The sequence below is a fragment of the Oncorhynchus kisutch genome, unplaced genomic scaffold, assembly GCF_002021735.2.
Source record: "Oncorhynchus kisutch isolate 150728-3 unplaced genomic scaffold, Okis_V2 Okis02a-Okis13b_hom, whole genome shotgun sequence".
Lineage (NCBI taxonomy): Eukaryota > Metazoa > Chordata > Actinopteri > Salmoniformes > Salmonidae > Oncorhynchus > Oncorhynchus kisutch.
Window position 1 is genome coordinate 14,797,330 of NW_022261979.1, and position 22,176 is coordinate 14,819,505.

A 22,176-nucleotide genomic window follows, 5' to 3' on the forward strand; every position below is an offset into this window, starting at 1 on the left:
TAGGTATGTTCTGAGGGTCAGGTCTTGACAGGGTCAGGTCTTGACGGGGTCAGGTCTTGACGGGGTCAGGTCTTGACGGGGTCAGGTCTTGACGGGGTCAGGTCTTGACGGGGTCAGGTCTTGACGGGGTCAGGCCTTGACGGGGTCAGGCCTTGACGGGGTCAGGCCTTGACGGGGTCAGGTCTTGACGGGGTCAGGTCTTGACGGGGTCAGGTCTTGACGGGGTCAGGTCTTGACAGGTTCCTGAATAATACAGCAACACCAGAGGGAATGGCATCTAAAACAATCGCAACTTTTTCAGGTGTTACAGGGATCTTGTAAAGGAATAAGAATTCCTTATAACTAAGTAAAAGACCCTCTGAATTGACCAGTTGGCTCACCAGTAGGATATTATTTCAGAACCAATATTCTAAAAACAAACAAGTATTTTTATACAATATGTCCTGATTATTCCATATATAAAATCTGTGCTTATAAATGAAGGACCATGACAAGAAGCATGCTGATGAAAAACAGAGCTTCACTAGAAAACATGCTGATGAAAAACAGAGCTTCACTAGAAAACATGCTGATGAAAAACAGAGAGCTTCACTAGAAAACATGCTGATGAAAAACAGAGCTTCACTAGAAAACATGCTGATGAAAAACAGAGAGCTTCACTAGAAAACATGCTGATGAAAAACAGAGAGCTTCACTAGAAAACATGCTGATGAAAAACAGAGAGCTTCACTAGAAAACATGCTGATGAAAAACAGAGAGCTTCACTAGAAAACATGCTGATGAAAAACAGAGAGCTTCACTAGAAAACATGCTGATGAAAAACAGAGCTTCACTAGAAAACATGCTGATGAAAAACAGAGCTTCACTAGAAAACATGCTGATGAAAAACAGAGAGCTTCACTAGAAAACATGCTGATGAAAAACAGAGAGCTTCACTAGAAAACATGCTGATGAAAAACAGAGAGCTTCACTAGAAAACATGCTGATGAAAAACAGAGCTTCACTAGAAAACATGCTGATGAAAAACAGAGAGCTTCACTAGAAAACATGCTGATGAAAAACAGAGAGCTTCACTAGAAAACATGCTGATGAAAAACAGAGAGCTTCACTAGAAAACATGCTGATGAAAAACAGAGAGCTTCACTAGAAAACATGCTGATGAAAAACAGAGAGCTTCACTAGAAAACATGCTGATGAAAAACAGAGCTTCACTAGAAAACATGCTGATGAAAAACAGAGCTTCACTAGAAAACATGCTGATGAAAAACAGAGAGCTTCACTAGAAAACATGCTGATGAAAAACAGAGAGCTTCACTAGAAAACATGCTGATGAAAAACAGAGCGCTTCACTAGAAAACATGCTGATGAAAAACAGAGCTTCACTAGAAAACATGCTGATGAAAAACAGAGAGCTTCACTAGAAAACATGCTGATGAAAAACAGAGAGCTTCACTAGAAAACATGCTGATGAAAAACAGAGCTTCACTAGAAAACATGCTGATGAAAAACAGAGAGCTTCACTAGAAAACATGCTGATGAAAAACAGAGAGCTTCACTAGAAAACATGCTGATGAAAAACAGAGAGCTTCACTAGAAAACATGCTGATGAAAAACAGAGAGCTTCACTAGAAAACATGCTGATGAAAAACAGAGAGCTTCACTAGAAAACATGCTGATGAAAAACAGAGCTTCACTAGAAAACATGCTGATGAAAAACAGAGAGCTTCACTAGAAAACATGCTGATGAAAAACAGAGAGCTTCACTAGAAAACATGCTGATGAAAAACAGAGAGCTTCACTAGAAAACATGCTGATGAAAAACAGAGCTTCACTAGAAAACATGCTGATGAAAAACAGAGAGCTTCACTAGAAAACATGCTGATGAAAAACAGAGAGCTTCACTAGAAAACATGCTGATGAAAAACAGAGAGCTTCACTAGAAAACATGCTGATGAAAAACAGAGAGCTTCACTAGAAAACATGCTGATGAAAAACAGAGAGCTTCACTAGAAAACATGCTGATGAAAAACAGAGCTTCACTAGAAAACATGCTGATGAAAAACAGAGCTTCACTAGAAAACATGCTGATGAAAAACAGAGAGCTTCACTAGAAAACATGCTGATGAAAAACAGAGAGCTTCACTAGAAAACATGCTGATGAAAAACAGAGCGCTTCACTAGAAAACATGCTGATGAAAAACAGAGCTTCACTAGAAAACATGCTGATGAAAAACAGAGCTTCACTAGAAAACATGCTGATGAAAAACAGAGCTTCACTAGAACTTTGACAATATTCTAATTCCAAACCACCAGGACGTCAAGGCCACCGAAAGCAGAGAACACAGGAGTACAGTTCCACAGGAAGTGGGTCTTCTTAGGAATTGTTTTATCCAATTGATCTCAAAAGTATTATTTAAGGTAGTAAAGAGAATTCAGCCCACCATTCTCATGTGTTCATTACAACAGCTTTCCTAACCTAACGGGTACGGTTTCTCCACAGAAAGTTGAAAAGCATCTGTTTGGTTATTTTACCGTCAAGATATAAAGATAGAGTGGCCGTATGTTAGTCTAGAGATACCTTCAGCCTTGGTTATTAGGACTCTTCCTTTTAAAGAGAAGTCCCTCTGTAGCCATTGATTTAGCTTCTTCTATTTAAAAAGAATAAGATGGTTCAAATGTAGTAAGCCTGTAGACTTCTGATCCTTAGTGACGGTTATACCTAAATATGTCATATATTCTTTCACTGGAAAACCATCACATGTCACAATCTTTGACAGCCATGAGTTCACATGTATTCATGTTAAGACATAAGAAATGACACATCACATTGTTCGAAATGGTAATCTGACTAGTGTCTTTCAGAACAAGTGTAGTATCGTCAGCTAGCTTATAGTAATGTCTTTACCATCTATGGAAATACCTTGTACTGGACTATTTAACTCATTTGTAAGAAGTTGGGTGATTAATAAAAACAGATACAGTGAGATAGGACAACTTGACCTAGTTCCTCTCTTCAACTCAAATCTAGGTGAGGGGCCATGTTTCAGTTTGATAGAGCTGTTACCATTCGTATAGAGAGTCTTTATACCCTTACAGAACAAATCCCCAAAGCCAAATGTCTCAAGGGAGTGGAAGAGGAACTGATGCTCTACTGTGTCAAATGCTTTACAAAAATAATAGAAGCTATCCACTGTTATCAGGTCTGAGTAGTCAATAAAAATAATACGAAGCTATCCTCTGTTATCAGGTCTGAGTAGTCAATAAAAATAATACGAAGCTATCCTCTGTTATCAGGTCTGAGTAGTCAATAAAAATAATACGAAGCTATCCTCTGTTATCAGGTCTGAGTAGTCAATAAAAATAATACGAAGCTATCCTCTGTTATCAGGTCTGAGTAGTCAATAAAAATAATACGAAGCTATCCTCTGTTATCAGGTCTGAGTAGTCAATAAAAATAATACGAAGCTATCCTCTGTTATCAGGTCTGAGTAGTCAAGTATGTCTAATACTAGTCTGTTATTGTTAGAAATATGTCTGTTCCTCATAAAGCCAGACTGTGTTTCATCAATGACTGCATCCAGGACTTCTTTAATGATTTGTGCAAGTAGTAAGGCTAATATATTGTAGTCATTACTATGTCTGGAACCTGTTTTGTTACTCCAAGTGAATGATCTGTCCGCCAGAAACCTCTCTCTCCATTTATCAGTAAGATCAAACCTTTTCGTTAAAAAGTATTAAACCCAAATTCTGATTGGTTGGCCTCCCTGGGGGCCATTTATCAGATGAATTATTTATAGTGATGTTCAAGTCCCCTCCTGTCAATAATAACGAATTGGGACATTTAGATAACCAATGAAGTATATGTTTCTCTATAGATTCAAGCAACTCATCATGTTTGGTGTTGTACCCGTAGTAGTTTACAGTAATGAGCGTAATGTCATTGTAACTCATCATTCTCATGTTTGGTGTTGTACCCGTAGTAGTTTACAGTAATGAGTGTAATGTCATTGTAACTGATCATTCTCATGTTTGGTGTTGTACCCGTAGTAGTTTACAGTAATGAGCGTAATGTCATTGTAACTGATCACAAGACAAATAAAGTAACCAAAGGGGTCACAGTCCGAGTGTAGAATATTACCACCAGAGGGGTCACAGTCCGAGTGTAGAATATTACCACCAGAGGGGTCACAGTCCGAGTGTAGAATATTACCACCAGAGGGGTCACAGTCCGAGTGTAGAATATTACCACCAGAGGGGTCACAGTCCGAGTGTAGAATATTACCACCAGAGGGGTCACAGAGTGTAGAATATTACCACCAAAGGGGTCACAGTCCGAGTGTAGAATATTACCACCAGAGGGGTCACAGTCCGAGTGTAGAATATTACCACCAGAGGGGTCACAGAGTGTAGAATATTACCACCAAAGGGGTCACAGTCCGAGTGTAGAATATTACCACCAAAGGGGTCACAGAGTGTAGAATATTACCACCAGAGGGGTCACAGTCCGAGTGTAGAATATTACCACCAAAGGGGTCACAGTCCGAGTGTAGAATATTACCACCAAAGGGGTCACAGTCCGAGTGTAGAATATTACCACCAAAGTGGTCACAGTCCGAGTGTAGAATATTACCACCAGAGGGGTCACAGAGTGTAGAATATTACCACCAAAGGGGTCACAGTCCGAGTGTAGAATATTACCACCAGAGGGGTCACAGTCCGAGTGTAGAATATTACCACCAGAGGGGTCACAGAGTGTAGAATATTACCACCAAAGGGGTCACAGTCCGAGTGTAGAATATTACCACCAAAGGGGTCACAGAGTGTAGAATATTACCACCAGAGGGGTCACAGTCCGAGTGTAGAATATTACCACCAAAGGGGTCACAGTCCGAGTGTAGAATATTACCACCAAAGGGGTCACAGTCCGAGTGTAGAATATTACCACCAAAGTGGTCACAGAGTGTAGAATATTACCACCAGAGGGGTCACAGTGTAGAATATTACCATCAAAGGGGTCACAGTCCGAGTGTAGAATATTACCACCAAAGGGGTCACAGAGTGTAGAATATTACCACCAAAGGGGTCACAGAGTGTAGAATATTACCACCAGAGGTATTTTTAATTGTAATGTCCCCAGTGGAGCGTTCAGAAGTTGGAATCAGCAGACATTGAGCGCGACTCCTAAAAAATATCGATATTTTTTCGAAGTTGTTTAGCAAATTAAAATAAGGCCTTGTGCTTCACATTGTTTCGTAACCCCCAGACCTTTGCATTTTTTTAAATCAGTTTCTAAACCCAGAGGCGCTACATTGCGAGACTTGTGGGAACGCTTGGGAAGTGGACCACATATTATCCATTATATTGATAGGTGAGATTAGGACTTTGTGACTGTGGTAACTAGTGACGACCAGGCACAACTTCGAAGTGTTTTTTTTTCTTCAAAGTTGCCGGGATGTCACATGTCCTAGTTATATCAGTACCCTCATAGCAACCTCATCATTACGAAACGTCTATTCGATTAAATAAGCCACACGTAGCAAATAAACCATTAGATTTTTTGTTAACCAAATTCGACAATCTCTCATTGATCTCCATTAAAAAAAACTCCTCGCTTGGTGAGCGGAAACAACGCCACCTACTGGAGAAGACAGATTTTGGTCCCAGCTTCGCCTCTTCCTCTCAGAGAAGACCAAGCAGGACGTTCTTCTTCTTCGGTGGAGTTTAACGGCGGGTGGCATCCAATATGTTGCATTACCGCCACCAACTGAACTATAGTATAAACCCATTCAACTTTGTGACGGAAAAAGGGGAAACGGGAAAAATACAATATATATTTAAATGTTTTAATGAACCCTTATTTTACCAGGTAAGTTGACTGAGAACACATTCTCATTTACAGCAATGACCTGGGGAATAGTTACAGGCGAGAGGAGGGGGGATGAATGAGCCAATTGTAAACTGGTACCAACTAGCCCTCATTAATACCCACCGCCTTATTCCACTACTTTAACCCCATCTACTCCTACCCCAGGCCAACGACCTGAGAGGACAGACCTTGTTCCACTAGAGAGGACAGACCTTATTCCACTAGAGAGGACAGACCTTGTTCCACTAGAGAGGACAGACCTTATTCCACTAGAGAAGACAACCTTATTCCACTACTTTAACTCCATCTGATCCTACTTCAGGCCAACGACCTGAGAGGAGATGACACCACCACTCAGCACACCCCGTAACTCTTCTGAAGTCAAATCTCCTGCCCCCAAGTAATTCTCTGCAGCTGCCACCCCATCATCTATTGTCTGTGACTTCCGTTCCATCTCTGCTGTACAGTTGATAACCGTTGCTATGAACGCTGAGAAGCCAACCTTACTGAAACATAGATCACTCATTGGCCGATCGCTCTGTTCTGGCACAGATTCACAGGGATCCTCTCAGAAACCCACAGCCTTGATCCACCCTCCTATACTTCCTTCACTGCCTCAACATACCACATTTCCTGCACTACTCTGACCCTGGTCACCTCAACATACCACATCTCCTGCACTACTCTGACCCTGGTCACCTCCACCTTCCTCAGCATACCACATCTCCTGCACTACTCTGACCCTGGTCACCTCAACATACCACATCTCCTGCACTACTCTGACCCTGGTCACCTCAACCTGCCTCAGCATACCACATCTCCTGCACTACTCTGACCCTGGTCACCTCAACATACCACATCTTCTGCACTACTCTGACCCTGGTCACCTCAACATACCACATCTCCTGCACTACTCTGACCCTGGTCACCTCAACCTGCCTCAGCATACCACATCTCCTGCACTACTCTGACCCTGGTCACCTCAACATACCACATCTCCTGCACTACTCTGACCCTGGTCACCTCAACATACCACATCTCCTGCACTACTCTGACCCTGGTCACCTCAACCTGCCTCAGCATACCACATCTCCTGCACTACTCTGGCCCTGGTCACGTCAACCTGCCTCAACATACCACATCTCCTGCACTACTCTGACCCTGGTCACCTCAACATACCTCATCTCCTGCACTACTCTGACCCTGGTCACCTCAACCTGCCTCAACATACCACATCTCCTGCACTACTCTGACCCTGGTCACCTCAACATACCACATCTCCTGCACTACTCTGACCCTGGTCACCTCAACATACCACATCTCCTGCACTACTCTGACCCTGGTCACCTCAACATACCACATCTCCTGCACTACTCTGACCACCTCAACATACCACATCTCCTGCACTACTCTGACCACCTCAACATACCACATCTCCTGCACTACTCTGACCCTGGTCACCTCAACATACTACATCTCCTGCACTACTCTGACCCTGGTCACCTCAACATACCACATCTCCTGCACTACTCTGACCCTGGTCACCTCAACATACCACATCTCCTGCACTACTCTGACCCTGGTCACCTCAACATACCACATCTCCTGCACTACTCTGACCCTGGTCACCTCAACATACCACATCTCCTGCACTACTCTGACCCTGGTCACCTCAACATACCACATCTCCTGCACTACTCTGACCACCTCAACATACCACATCTCCTGCACTACTCTGACCACCTCAACATACCACATCTCCTCCAGTACTCTGACCCTGGTCACCTCAACATACCACATCTCCTGCACTACTCTGACCCTGGTCACCTCAACATACTACATCTCCTGCACTACTCTGACCCTGGTCACCTCAACATACCACATCTCCTGCACTACTCTGACCCTGGTCACCTCAACATACCACATCTCCTCCAGTACTCTGACCCTGGTCACCTCAACATACCACATCTCCTGCACTACTCTGACCCTGGTCACCTCAACATACCACATCTCCTGCACTACTCTGACCCTGGCCACCTCAACCTGCCTCGCTCACCTTTAATCACTCCACTTGTATTGTGCGACAGCTAATAACAGTGAATTGTACTAAAATGTTAGTGTTAAAATAATTATTTAATCTATTTTAATTACGTATTATATAATAATATCAGCCATTGCTTAGAAATGAACATTACTCCCTCTATTTTACATAGTTTTCCGATGAGTGCTTTTATTTTGAAGCCCAAAACCGGAAGTGACGTTGACTCTACGTCCTGTTTTCTAAACGCAAAGAATACACTGCTAGTTTATAAGCTTAATTTAGCTATTCACTACGAAGTTTAAAATGTCTAGAATAGAACTATTACGGTCGTTTTTCAACCAGAGATTAGCAGCTGCTGCCGAAGAGATATTCCGGGTCGTGGAGAAAACGATAGCAGAGTATCAGGACGAAATGTCCCGCTCGGAAGAGAGGAACAGCCGTCTACAGAAGCTGCTCGATATCACTATTAAACCAGAAATAAAGTTGTATAGAGCAGGTTTGTGAATGATTCACTAGATATGTTTACATTGTTAGTAGGTAGATGTTAGTTAGCTTCTAGACGCCGTCGCCCCCTCAGTGGACCAGGGCCCTTATCCACAAAGCATCTTAGAGTAAGAGTATCTGATCTGGGATCCGTTTTCCCATTAGATTATATTGACAGATCCCAGATCAGCACTGCTGCTCTGAGATGCTTTGTGTAAATGTGCCCAGAGTTAATGTAGTGTTTCCCCGTTCATAGACCCTAATTAACTTCAGATCCCAGATCAGCACTGCTGCTCTTATTGATGAATGTTTCATCTTCCGGGCGAGTTTTGTTGTTCGGTCTGAACGAGAACAAACATAGCTTGGGATACGGTTTTGGAAACAAGGAACTTATCTTTTATATCAGCAATAAATACTTTTTCAAAAAGCAAAAAGTTAAATAGAGTACCACAGTGTGAGTCATAATACCCATAAAACCAAGCAGTCAAAAAAAGGAAATGGTTCCAATTGTTTTTCCACAATGTTTCCCATAGTGGATTTGAGAAACATTTAAAATAAGGGCTGTGTTTCGTGTAGGCCTACCCTGGGATAACATTTAGATAATTGTGTAAATCTCTCTAGGACAATGTGACTTGCCTGTATCTACCCCCACCAAATGAAACGCTAATTAGTTGCTAATGTGGCTATCATTAAGCACAAATGCCATGATGATCTGGAAAAGACTGCCTAATCGAGGCAAAGGTAAGAATTTCTGGATTAACTTTCTAATGTTGGCTAAATGTAGTAGTGAATAAATTAACTACATTTCTTTCAAGTGACAATTCTGTGAATTGTCTTGTGCAAGTTTTAAATGGACACAATACCTGTCAGCTAAAGATGACCTGCAGGGATTTGTAGTCTTCAATGGATGTCTACTTTGATGCTAATTAGCGTTTTAGAATGTGAGAGTAAATAGAGATGAATAAGTTGATAAAAGTCACCTTGTCCGAGAGCGATTTACCTGGTTATTAAAAGGTAAGGGTAAGGACACACGAAACACAGATTGGATCCATTTCCCTGTTTAACCGCTAGGTTTTATGGGTATTATGACACCTCCACTGTGGAGCTCTATTACTACACACCTTTATAAGGTAAGTGTTCCCACACAGCCACATCTCCGTGTTACAACGGTGTTTACATAAAACAGAGGAGACCACCGGTGCTAATTGTCTATCTAGCTCAGAATGACTGTGTAACGGAACGCAGCCTGAAACATGTCGTTGAAAACTACTGCCACTAATAAAGCTGTTAAAACAGTGGACAGTAAGTGTGTATTCTGGATTTTGACGTGATGTGAAAGGGCTATGTATTTAGAACCATATCGATGGAGCGTTCGTCTGTTTTGTCTGCCAGAGCCTGTCTACTTCTGACAATAACCAGGTCCCTGGCCCTTAAGGAGTACTGGTAGGCTGACCTACACTCCTTTTAGAGTACATGGTTGGCCTAGTGCACTGGTTCCCTAACTGTTTATAGTCCTGTACCCCGTCAAACATTCAACCTCCAGCTGTACCCCCTCTAGCACCAGGGTCAGCTGTACCCCCTCTAGCACCAGGGTCAGCTGTACCCCCTCTAGCACCAGGGTCAGCTGTACCCCCTCTAGCACCAGGGTCAGCTGTACCCCCTCTAGCACCAGGGTCAGCTGTACCCCCTCTAGCACCAGGGTCAGCCATCATCATAAGCCTGCCACACACACTATACATTTATTAAATGTTCTCACAACCCGGGATGTGGGAAGTGACAAAGAGCTCTTATAGGACCAGGCCACAAATAATAATATAATAATTATCAATAATTTCGCTCTTTATTTAACCATCTTACATATGAAACCTTATTTGTTCATCAAATGGTGAATAATTCACCACAGGTTAATGTGCTTGAAAGGATGCACATAACTCTGCAATGTTGGGTTGTACTGGAGAGAGTCTCAGCCTTAAATCATTTTCCACACAGTCTGTGCCTGTATTTAGTTTTCATGCTAGTGAGGGCTGAGAATCCACTCTCACATCGGTACGTGGTTGCAAAGGGCATCAGTGTCTTAACAGCTCAATTTGCCAAGGCAGGATACTCTGAGCGCAGCCCTATTCAGAAATCTGGCAGTGGCTTCTTCACAGAACCGCTTGTTGCAATTTCGATGAGACTCTCTTTTACAGTGGACTTGAGGCAGGGCATGAAAGGGATAACGAATCCAGTTTATGTCATCTGTTTCGCGAAAATAGCAGCGTAATTGCGCACCCAACTCTGATGCTTCGCTATATCACATTTGACATTGTCCGTTAGCTCGAGTTAATTTACACACCAAATCCTACAGTGATGGAAAGACCTGTGTGTTGTTAATGCAGACAGAGAAGAGCTCCAACTTCTTAATCAGCCGCACATTGAATATAGTTGCATCCTCTAGGGGGATGCTGCAGTCTACCCAAGAGCCTCTAGGGGGTTACTGCAGTCTACCCAAGAGCCTCTAGGTGGATGCTGCAGTGTACCCAAGAGCCTCTAGGGTGATGCTGCAGTGTACCCAAGAGCCTCTAGGGGGATGCTGTAGTGTACCCAAGAGCCTCTAGGGGGATGCTGCAGTGTACCCAAGAGCCTCTAGGGGGATGCTGTAGTGTACCCAAGAGCCTCTAGGGGGATGCTGCAGTCTACCCAAGAGCCTCTCGGTGGATGCTGTAGTGTACCCAAGAGCCTCTAGGGGGTTACTGCAGTCTACCCAAGAGCCTCTAGGTTGATACTGCAGTCTACCCAAGAGCCTCTAGGTTGATACTGCAGTCTACCCAAGAGCCTCTCGGTGGATGCTGTAGTGTACCCAAGAGCCTCTAGGGGGTTACTGCAGTCTACCCAAGAGCCTCTAGGTTGATACTGCAGTCTACCCAAGAGCCTCTAGGTTGATACTGCAGTCTACCCAAGAGCCTCTCGGTGGATGCTGCAGTGTACCCAAGAGCCTCTCGGTGGATGCTGCAGTGTACCCAAGAGCCTCTAGGTGGATGCTGCAGTCTACCCAAGAGCCTCTCGGTGGATGCTGCAGTGTACCCAAGAGCCTCTAGGTGGATGCTGCAGTCTACCCAAGAGCCTCTCGGTGGATGCTGCAGTGTACCCAAGAGCCTCTAGGGGGATGCTGCAGTGTACCCAAGAGCCTCTCGGTGGATGCTGCAGTGTACCCAAGAGCCTCTAGGGGGATGCTGTAGTGTACCCAAGAGCCTCTAGGGGGATGCTGCAGTCTACCCAAGAGCCTCTCGGTGGATGCTGTAGTGTACCCAAGAGCCTCTAGGGGGTTACTGCAGTCTACCCAAGAGCCTCTAGGTTGATACTGCAGTCTACCCAAGAGCCTCTAGGTTGATACTGCAGTCTACCCAAGAGCCTCTCGGTGGATGCTGTAGTGTACCCAAGAGCCTCTAGGGGGTTACTGCAGTCTACCCAAGAGCCTCTAGGTTGATACTGCAGTCTACCCAAGAGCCTCTAGGTTGATACTGCAGTCTACCCAAGAGCCTCTCGGTGGATGCTGCAGTGTACCCAAGAGCCTCTCGGTGGATGCTGCAGTGTACCCAAGAGCCTCTAGGTGGATGCTGCAGTCTACCCAAGAGCCTCTCGGTGGATGCTGCAGTGTACCCAAGAGCCTCTAGGGGGATGCTGCAGTGTACCCAAGAGCCTCTCGGTGGATGCTGCAGTGTACCCAAGAGCCTCTAGGGGGTTACTGCAGGCTACCCAAGAGCCTCTAGGTTGATACTGCAGTCTACCCAAGAGCCTCTAGGTTGATACTGCAGTCTACCCAAGAGCCTCTCGGTGGATGCTGCAGTGTACCCAAGAGCCTCTAGGGGGATGCTGCAGTGTACCCAAGAGCCTCTAGGTGGATGCTGCAGTGTACCCAAGAGCCTCTCGGTGGATGCTGCAGTCTACCCAAGAGCCTCTCGGTGGATGCTGCAGTGTACCCAAGAGCCTCTCGGTGGATGCTGCAGTCTACCCAAGAGCCTCTAGGTGGATGCTGCAGTGTACCCAAGAGCCTCTCGGTGGATGCTGCAGTCTACCCAAGAGCCTCTAGGGGGATGCTGCAGTGTACCCAAGAGCCTCTAGGTGGATGCTGCAGTCTACCCAAGAGCCTCTAAGGGGATGCTGCAGTGTACCCAAGAGCCTCTAGGTGGATGCTGCAGTCTACCCAAGAGCCTCTCGGTGGATGCTGCAGTGTACCCAAGAGCCTCTCGGTGGATGCTGCAGTGTACCCAAGAGCCTCTCGGTGGTGCTGCAGTCTACCCAAGAGCCTCTCGGTGGATGCTGCAGTGTACCCAAGAGCCTCTCGGTGGATGCTGCAGTGTACCCAAGAGCCTCTAGGTGGATGCTGCAGTGACCCAAGAGCCTCTCGGTGGATGCTGCAGTGTACCCAAGAGCCTCTAGGTGGATGCTGCAGTGTACCCAAGAGCCTCTGGGTGGATGCTGCAGTGACCCAAGAGCCTCTGGGTGGATGCTGCAGTGTACCCAAGAGCCTCTAGGTGGATGCTGCAGTGACCCAAGAGCCTCTGGGTGGATGCTGCAGTGTACCCAAGAGCCTCTAGGTGGATGCTGTAGTGTACCCAAGAGCCTCTAGGTGGATGCTGCAGTGTACCCAAGAGCCTCTAGGTGGATGCTGCAGTCTACCCAAGAGCCTCTAGGTGGATGCTGCAGTCTACCCAAGAGCCTCTAGGTGGATGCTGCAGTGTACCCAAGAGCCTCTCGGTGGATGCTGCAGTCTACCCAAGAGCCTCTCGGTGGATGCTGCAGTGTACCCAAGAGCCTCTCGGTGGATGCTGCAGTCTACCCAAGAGCCTCTAGGTGGATGCTGCAGTGTACCCAAGAGCCTCTCGGTGGATGCTGCAGTCTACCCAAGAGCCTCTAGGGGGATGCTGCAGTGTACCCAAGAGCCTCTAGGTGGATGCTGCAGTCTACCCAAGAGCCTCTAGGGGGATGCTGCAGTGTACCCAAGAGCCTCTAGGTGGATGCTGCAGTCTACCCAAGAGCCTCTCGGTGGATGCTGCAGTGTACCCAAGAGCCTCTCGGTGGATGCTGCAGTGTACCCAAGAGCCTCTCGGTGGATGCTGCAGTGTACCCAAGAGCCTCTCGGTGGATGCTGCAGTCTACCCAAGAGCCTCTCGGTGGATGCTGCAGTGTACCCAAGAGCCTCTCGGTGGATGCTGCAGTGTACCCAAGAGCCTCTAGGTGGATGCTGCAGTGACCCAAGAGCCTCTCGGTGGATGCTGCAGTGTACCCAAGAGCCTCTAGGTGGATGCTGCAGTGTACCCAAGAGCCTCTGGGTGGATGCTGCAGTGACCCAAGAGCCTCTGGGTGGATGCTGCAGTGTACCCAAGAGCCTCTAGGTGGATGCTGCAGTGACCCAAGAGCCTCTGGGTGGATGCTGCAGTGTACCCAAGAGCCTCTAGGTGGATGCTGTAGTGTACCCAAGAGCCTCTAGGTGGATGCTGCAGTGTACCCAAGAGCCTCTAGGTGGATGCTGCAGTCTACCCAAGAGCCTCTAGGTGGATGCTGCAGTCTACCCAAGAGCCTCTAGGTGGATGCTGCAGTGTACCCAAGAGCCTCTAGGTGGATGCTGCAGTGTACCCAAGAGCCTCTAGGTGGATGCTGCAGTGTACCCAAGAGCCTCTAGGTGGATGCTGCAGTGTACCCAAGAGCCTCTAGGTGGATGCTGCAGTCTACCCAAGAGCCTCTAGGTGGATGCTGCAGTGTACCCAAGAGCCTCTAGGTGGATGCTGCAGTCTACCCAAGAGCCTCTAGTTGGATGCTGCAGTGTACCCAAGAGCCTCTAGGTGGATGCTGCAGTGACCCAAGAGCCTCTAGGTGGATGCTGCAGTGACCCAAGAGTCTCTCGGTGGCTGCTGCAGTGTACCCAAGAGCCTCTAGGTGGATGCTGCAGTGTACCCAAGAGCCTCTCGGTGGATGCTGCAGTCTACCCAAGAGCCTCTAGGTGGATGCTGCAGTCTACCCAAGAGCCTCTAGGTGGATGCTGCAGTGTACCCAAGAACCTTTCGGTGGATGCTGCAGTGTACCCAAGAGCCTCTAGGTGGATGCTGCAGTGTACCCAAGAGTCTCTCGGTGGATGCTGCAGTCTACCCAAGAGCCTCTAGGTGGATGCTGCAGTGTACCCAAGAGCCTCTCGGTGGATGCTGCAGTCTACCCAAGAGCCTCTAGGTGGATGCTGCAGTGTACCCAAGAGCCTCTAGGTGGATGCTGCAGTGTACCCAAGAGCCTCTAGGTGGATGCTGCAGTGACCCAAGAGCCTCTAGGTGGATGCTGCAGTCTACCCAAGAGCCTCTAGGTGGATGCTGCAGTGTACCCAAGAGCCTCTCGGTGGATGCTGCAGTGTACCCAAGAGCCTCTAGGTGGATGCTGCAGTGTACCCAAGAGTCTCTCGGTGGATGCTGCAGTCTACCCAAGAGCCTCTAGGTGGATGCTGCAGTGTACCCAAGAGTCTCTCGGTGGATGCTGCAGTCTACCCAAGAGCCTCTAGGTGGATGCTGCAGTGTACCCAAGAGCCTCTAGGTGGATGCTGCAGTGTACCCAAGAGCCTCTAGGTGGATGCTGCAGTGTACCCAAGAGTCTCTCGGTGGATGCTGCAGTCTACCCAAGAGCCTCTAGGTGGATGCTGCAGTGTACCCAAGAGTCTCTCGGTGGATGCTGCAGTCTACCCAAGAGCCTCTAGGTGGATGCTGCAGTGTACCCAAGAGCCTCTAGGTGGATGCTGCAGTGTACCCAAGAGCCTCTAGGTGGATGCTGCAGTGTACCCAAGAGCCTCTAGGTGGATGCTGCAGTGTACCCAAGAGCCTCTAGGTGGATGCTGCAGTGTACCCAAGTGGCGTCGGGAGCAACTGCTTGCACGCGCGTTACCACTCCACTATGTCTCCCTGTCATGGCTTTTACACCATCAGTACAGACACCAACATGAGCAGCAGCTACATTTGGCTTCATACGGACCGTTAGTGGAATTACCGCGAGAGAGTAACGGTTACGGGATGTTAATGACTTGGCTAGGCTACCTGTATTTGACATTGTGTAGTTATTTAGCTATTTTTGTCAGTGAAACGAGGCTACTCAGGCAAGAGAGAAAAAAACCTCACCCAAATGTAGAGCCCCGTTGGAAAATATAAATGGACTGTTTGAAAATGGGAATCACATTTTTATTTGGCGTATCTTCATTTGGGAATACCTGGCCCAGTGTATGTTCTGATCTCTGTCTCTGCTTCCTTCCTTCCAGACACCCCGCTGCAGCAGCTCCCAGCCTGTGGAGAACAGGTTCCCTCTGAGCAGGAGGAGTGGATCCACAGTCTGGGCCAGGAGGATCCACAGTCTGGGGCAGGAGGATCTACAGTCTGGGGCAGGAGGTACCACAGTCTGGGCCAGGAGGATCCACAGTCTGGGCCAGGAAGTACCACAGTCTGGGCCAGGAGGTACCACAGTCTGGGCCAGGAGGATCCACAGCTCGTACACATTAAAGAGGAACAACAGGAACACTGGACCAGTCTGGGGGAAGGTCAGGAGTCTGACACCACAGAGTTCATATTCACTTCCGCTTGTGTACAAAGTGACTGTAATCAGGACCCACCTCAGCCCTCACATCTCTACCAGACACAGAGTACCAGCACCTCATATGAACAGTTGAAAAGAGGAACTAGAGAGGACCGTCAACCTTTAGAGACACCCAGTGCTTCTCAGCCCGTCTCTGCAGTGAAGTCGATCCATCCTAGTTCTCCCTCTAAGAGTCGCTGTAAGGTGTGTGGGAAAATGTTTCTCATGAAGAGCTATTTCTTTAAACATGTGAGAATGCACATCAAGATGAGAGAACGTGTCTGTGGGGTGTGTGGAAAACAGGTTGAGTTAGAGGATATAAAAGATCACGTTCAAGCTCACATCGATGCTCAGTTTACTTGTCAGTTCTGCAGTAAATGTTTCACTAAGAATAATGCTCTGAGGTTACACATGAGGATCCACACGGGGGAGAAGCCCTACCGCTGTTCTGTCTGCGGCAGAGGGTTCGCAGGAGCAACCAATCTAACCAATCACATGAGGATCCACACAGGGTATAAACCCCACCGCTGTACTGAGTGTGGAAGGTGTTTCTCTGTCCTGGGTCATCTCCAGACACACATGAGGAGCCACACGGGGGAGAAACCCTACCGGTGTTCTGTCTGTGGTAAAGGGTTTAGTGTGAGCTGCAACCTGACGCAGCACATGATGATACACACAGGGGAGAGACCTTACCACTGTCCTGACTGTCAGAAAGGATTCATCACCATGGTCCGGCTGAGGAGACATCAGATCGCCGTTCACATGCAGGGAGAAATGTTCTTCTGTAATGAACCTCAGCTATAAAAGCATGCAGGCCTTGAAACACACAGTAGAGTACAGAGAGAGACAGCGATAACACACAGTAGAGTACAGAGAGAGACAGCGATAACACACAGTAGAGTACAGAGAGAGACAGCGATGACACACAGTAGAGTACAGAGAGAGACAGCGATGACACACAGTAGAGTACAGAGAGAGACAGCGATGACACACAGTAGAGTACAGAGAGAGACAGCGATGACACACAGTAGAGTACAGAGAGAGACAGCGATAACACACAGTAGAGTACAGAGAGAGACAGCGATAACACACAGTAGAGTACAGAGATGACAGCGATAACACACAGTAGAGTACAGAGAGAGACAGCGATAACACACAGTAGAGTACAGAGAGAGACAGCGATGACATGATGAGCCCTGATGTAAGACACAGAGAGACAGCGATGACATGATGAGCCCTGATGTAAGACACAGAGAGACAGCGATGACATGATGAGCCCTGACGTAAGACACAGAGAGACAGCGATGACATGATGAGCCCTGACGTAAGACACAGAGAGACAGCGATGACATGATGAGCCCTGACGTAAGACACAGAGAGACAGCGATGACATGATGAGCCCTGATGTAAGACACAGAGAGACAGCGATGACATGATGAGCCCTGACGTAAGACACAGAGAGACAGCGATGACATGATGAGCCCTGACGTAAGACACAGAGAGACAGCGATGACATGATGAGCCCTGACGTAAGACACAGAGAGACAGCGATGACATGATGAGCCCTGACGTAAGACACAGAGAGACAGCGATGACATGATGAGCCCTGACGTAAGACACAGAGAGACAGCGATGACATGACGAAAGACACAGAGAGACAGCGATGACATGATGAGCCCTGACGTAAGACACAGAGAGACAGCGATGACATGATGAGCCCTGACGTAAGACACAGAGAGACAGCGATGACATGATGAGCCCTGATGTAAGACACAGAGAGACAGCGATGACGTAAGACACAGAGAGACTAGCTTCCACCTGTAAGAGGAGACTTCTTGGTGAATAAGACATGACTGAACAGCTGGACTTCTGAGCAACAGAAGTCCCTGATCATTAGTTAGAACAGTTGGTTCTCTGTTTGGGGCCTGGGACCCCTTCTGTGTGCTAAATTCATCAGGGACACCCTCATCAGAACACAACTAGAGTGAGATAGAAAATAGCATACAAGGAATTTTACTGTGACTTTGGCAGTGCATTGTGGGACAAACCAAGTCCCCGGGAAGGAACATTTTAAAAGGCATCACAGAAAGAAATTAGCAGTTTTCAAGCTAATTTCCATGTACTGTCATCTGTTGTTGGGAGTAAAACATCTTGTTCATGTACTGTCATCTGTTGTTGAGAGTAAAACATCTTGTTCATGTACTGTCATCTGTTGTTGAGAGTAAAACATCTTGTTCATGTACTGTCATCTGTTGTTGAGAGTAAAACATCTTGTTCATGTACTGTCATCTGTTGTTGAGAGTAAAACATCTTGTTCATGTACTGTCATCTGTTGTTGAGAGTAAAACATCTTGTTTATATACTGTCATCTGTTGTTGAGAGTAAAACATCTTGTTCATGTACTGTCATCTGTTGTTGAGAGTAAAACATCTTGTTTATATACTGTCATCTGTTGTTGAGAGTAAAACATCTTGTTCATGTACTGTCATCTGTTGTTGAGAGTAAAACATCTTGTTCATGTACTGTCATCTGTTGTTGAGAGTAAAACATCTTGTTCATGTACTGTCATCTGTTGTTGAGAGTAAAACATCTTGTTTATATACTGTCATCTGTTGTTGAGAGTAAAACATCTTGTTCATGTACTGTCATCTGTTGTTGAGAGTAAAACATCTTGTTCATGTACTGTCATCTGTTGTTGAGAGTAAAACATCTTGTTCATGTACTGTCATCTGTTGTTGAGAGTAAAACATCTTGTTCATGTACTGTCATCTGTTGTTGAGAGTAAAACATCTTGTTCATGTACTGTCATCTGTTGTTGAGAGTAAAACATCTTGTTCATGTACTGTCATCTGTTGTTGAGAGTAAAACATCTTGTTCATGTACTGTCATCTGTTGTTGAGAGTAAAACATCTTGTTTATATACTGTCATCTGTTGTTGAGAGTAAAACATCTTGTTCATGTACTGTCATCTGTTGTTGAGAGTAAAACATCTTGTTTATATACTGTCATCTGTTGTTGAGAGTAAAACATCTTGTTTATATACTGTCATCTGTATTGTCACATCTGCTTAATGTTGCTAACCTAAAATCTACAGTGATTGGGGATCTTTCACTATTCTACCTATTTGACTTTAACTTGAGAATAAAATGTGTTGTTTAAATAGTGTAATCTGCTGTAATGTGTCATGTATATCTGCTTAATGTTGCTTTGGGGATGTGTCTCTATGTTGTGGTACATTGGGGGAGTTGGGAGAAACACGGTGACATCGTACCTCTTCCTGTGTTAAGTCCCTGATCCTGTGGTTAACCACGTTCCATTCTGACGCTCGTCTGGACAGAAAGAAAGGGCTCTAGAATGTTAACAATGGAAGCCTTGACAACAGCCCTAAATCACCCTCGGAACATCCAGAAGACAGAGAGAGAGAGCTCTTAGAGGAGTCGTTGGTGAGAGAGAGAGAGCTCTTAGAGGAGTCGTTGGTGAGAGAGAGAGAGCTCTTAGAGGAGTCGTTGGTGAGAGAGAGAGAGCTCTTAGAGGAGTCGTTGGTGAGAGAGAGAGAGCTCTTAGAGGAGTCATTGGTGAGAGAGAGAGCTCTTAGAGGAGTCGTTGGTGAGAGAGAGAGAGCTCTTAGAGGAGTCGTTGGTGAGAGAGAGAGAGCTCTTAGAGGAGTCGTTGGTGAGAGAGAGAGAGCTCTTAGAGGAGTCGTTGGTGAGAGAGAGAGAGCTCTTAGAGGAGTCATTGGTGAGAGAGAGAGCTCTTAGAGGAGTCGTTGGTGAGAGAGAGCTCTTAGAGGAGTTGTTGGTGAGAGAGAGAGCTCTTAGAGGAGTCGTTGGTGAGAGAAAGGGCTCTTAGAGGAGTCGTTGGTGAGAGAGAGAGAGCTCTTAGAGGAGTCGTTGGTGAGAGAGAGAGAGCTCTTAGAGGAGTCGTTGGTGAGAGAGAGAGAGCTCTTAGAGGAGTCGTTGGTGAGAGAGAGAGAGCTCTTAGAGGAGTCGTTGGTGAGAGAGAGAGAGCTCTTAGAGGAGTCGTTGGTGAGAGAGAGAGAGCTCTTAGAGGAGTCGTTGGTGAGAGAGAGAGAGCTCTTAGAGGAGTCGTTGGTGAGAGAGAGAGAGCTCTTAGAGGAGTCGTTGGTGAGAGAGAGCTCTTAGAGGAGTCGTTGGTGAGAGAGAGAGAGCTCTTAGAAGAGTCGTTGGTGAGAGAGAGAGAGCTCTTAGAGGAGTCGTTGGTGAGAGAGAGAGAGCTCTTAGAGGAGTCATTGGTGAGAGAGAGAGAGCTCTTAGAGGAGTCGTTGGTGAGAGAGAGAGAGCTCTTAGAGGAGTCGTTGGTGAGAGAGAGAGAGCTCTTAGAGGAGTCGTTGGTGAGAGAGAGAGCTGGAGGTTTCCTCCAGACGTGACTCTTGGCATTCAGACCAAAGAGTTGAGTCTTGGTTTCATCAGACCAGAGAATCTTGTTTCTCATGGTCTGAGAGTCTTTAGGTGCCTTTTGGCAAACTCCAAGCTGGTTGTCATGTGCCTTTTACTGAGGAGTGGCTTCCATCTGGCCACTCTACCATAAAGTGCTGCAGAGATGGTTGTCCTTCTGGAAGGTTCTCCCATCTCCACAGAGGAACTCTGGAGCTCTGTCAGAGTGACCATTCTCGCCTGATTGCTCAGTTTGGCTGGGCGGCCAGTTCTTGGTGGTTCCAAACTTCACCCATTTAAGAATGATGGAGGCCACTGTGTTCTTGGGGCCCTTCAATGCTGCAGAAATGGTTTGGTACCCTTCCCCAGATCTGTGCTTTGACACAATCCTGTCTCGGCGCTCTACTTACAATTCATTTGACCTCATGGCTTGGTTTTTTCTCTAACATGCACTGTCAACTGTGGGACCTTGTATGGACATGTGTGCACCTTTCCAAATCATGTCCAATCCATTTCATTTACCACAGCTGGACTCCAATCAAGTTGTAGAAACATCTCAAGGATAATCGGTGGAAACAGGATGCACCTGAGCTCAATGTTGAGTCTCATAGAAAAGGGTCTGAATACTGATGTAAAATAAGGTATTTGTTTTTATTTTTAATAAATTTGCCAACATTTCTAAAAACCAGTTTTCATTTTGTCATTATGGGGTATTGTGTGTAGATTGCTGAGGATTATAAGGCTGTAACGTAACAAAAATGGAAAAAGTCAAGGGGTCTGAATACTTTCCGAAGGCACTGTTAGTAACAGAAGAAAATAATCCTCATCAAACTCTGTCAATTTAAACTAGAGATCCGTTTTTTTGCATGGGCAGTGTCTCAAAACCACACTGAGCCCACCCCAAACCCCCACATTAAGCCCACCCCAAACCCCCACCTTAAGCCCACCCCAAACCCCCACCCCAAACCCCCACATTAAGCCCACCCCAAACCCCCACACTAGGCCCCCACAAACCTCCACATTAAGCCCACCCCAAACCCTCACACTAGGCCCATCCCAAACCCCCACAATAGGCCCACCCCAAACCCCACACTAGACCCCCCCAAACACTCACACAGACCCCCCAAAATCCCCGCACTGACCCCCCCAAACCACCACACTAGGCCTCCCAAAATCCCCACACTGATCCCCCCCAAACCCCAAAACTAGGCCCCCCTCAGCCCCACACTAGGCCCACCCCAAACCCCCACACTAGGCCCCCCCAAACCCCCACACTAACCCCACCCCTCACCCCCACACTAGGCTCACCCCAAAACCCACACTAAGCCCACCCCAAACACCCACACCAGTCCCACCCCAAACCCCCACACTAGGCCCACCCCAAACTCCCACCATAAGCCCACCCCAAACCACCACCCTAAGCCCACCCCAAACCCCCACACTAAGCCCACCCCAAACCCCCACCCTAAGCCCACCCCAAACCCCCACCCTAATCCCACCCCCAGTATACAGTATCAGTTCTCTATGTTTGCCATGGAGTATGAAGCTGCTTTGTGTTCTCAGTGTGGTGATGTTTTTCCCTCCTGTTCTAAGACATTTGCTTGCATTTCCCCCCATATATGAGTGTGATAGGCTCCTAACTCAGAACCAACCCAGGACCCAGGACCCCTCCTAACTCAGAACCAACCCAGGACCCAGGACCCCTCCTAACTCAGAACCAACCCAGGACCCCTCCTAACTCAGAACCAACCCAGGACCCCTCCTAACTCAGAACCAACCCAGGACCCAGGACCCCTCCTAACTCAGAACCAGCC

General features: G+C 46.9%; 1 protein-coding gene across 3 annotated transcripts; it reads left to right on the forward strand.

The window, feature by feature from the left end:
- The first annotated feature begins 8,120 nt into the window (after positions 1-8,120).
- LOC109886272 (zinc finger protein 121-like) lies at positions 8,121-19,136 on the forward strand. Of its 3 annotated transcripts, XM_031812161.1 has the most exons (3): positions 8,121-8,403; positions 9,012-9,131; positions 15,658-19,136. In XM_031812161.1, exons 2-3 carry the CDS (start codon positions 9,068-9,070, stop codon positions 16,770-16,772), a joined length of 1,179 nt encoding a protein of 392 aa, XP_031668021.1. In that variant the 5' UTR covers positions 8,121-8,403; positions 9,012-9,067; the 3' UTR covers positions 16,773-19,136. The 3 variants fall into 3 exon arrangements, with proteins under 3 accessions (XP_031668021.1, XP_020333580.1, XP_031668020.1); XM_020477991.2 differs by lacking the exon at positions 9,012-9,131; XM_031812160.1 differs by lacking the exon at positions 8,121-8,403 and having other exon boundaries at positions 8,438-9,131.
- Positions 19,137-22,176: the final 3,040 nt, after the last annotated feature.

Excerpts from the sequence above, each read along its gene's own strand:
- LOC109886272 (XM_020477991.2), top strand. The coding sequence starts at position 8,211 with ATGTCTAGAATAGAACTATTACGGTCGTTTTTCAACCAGAGATTAGCA. Across the intron at positions 8,404-15,657 it reads AATAAAGTTGTATAGAGCAG|ACACCCCGCTGCAGCAGCTC; the intron begins GTTTGTGAATGA and ends CCTTCCTTCCAG.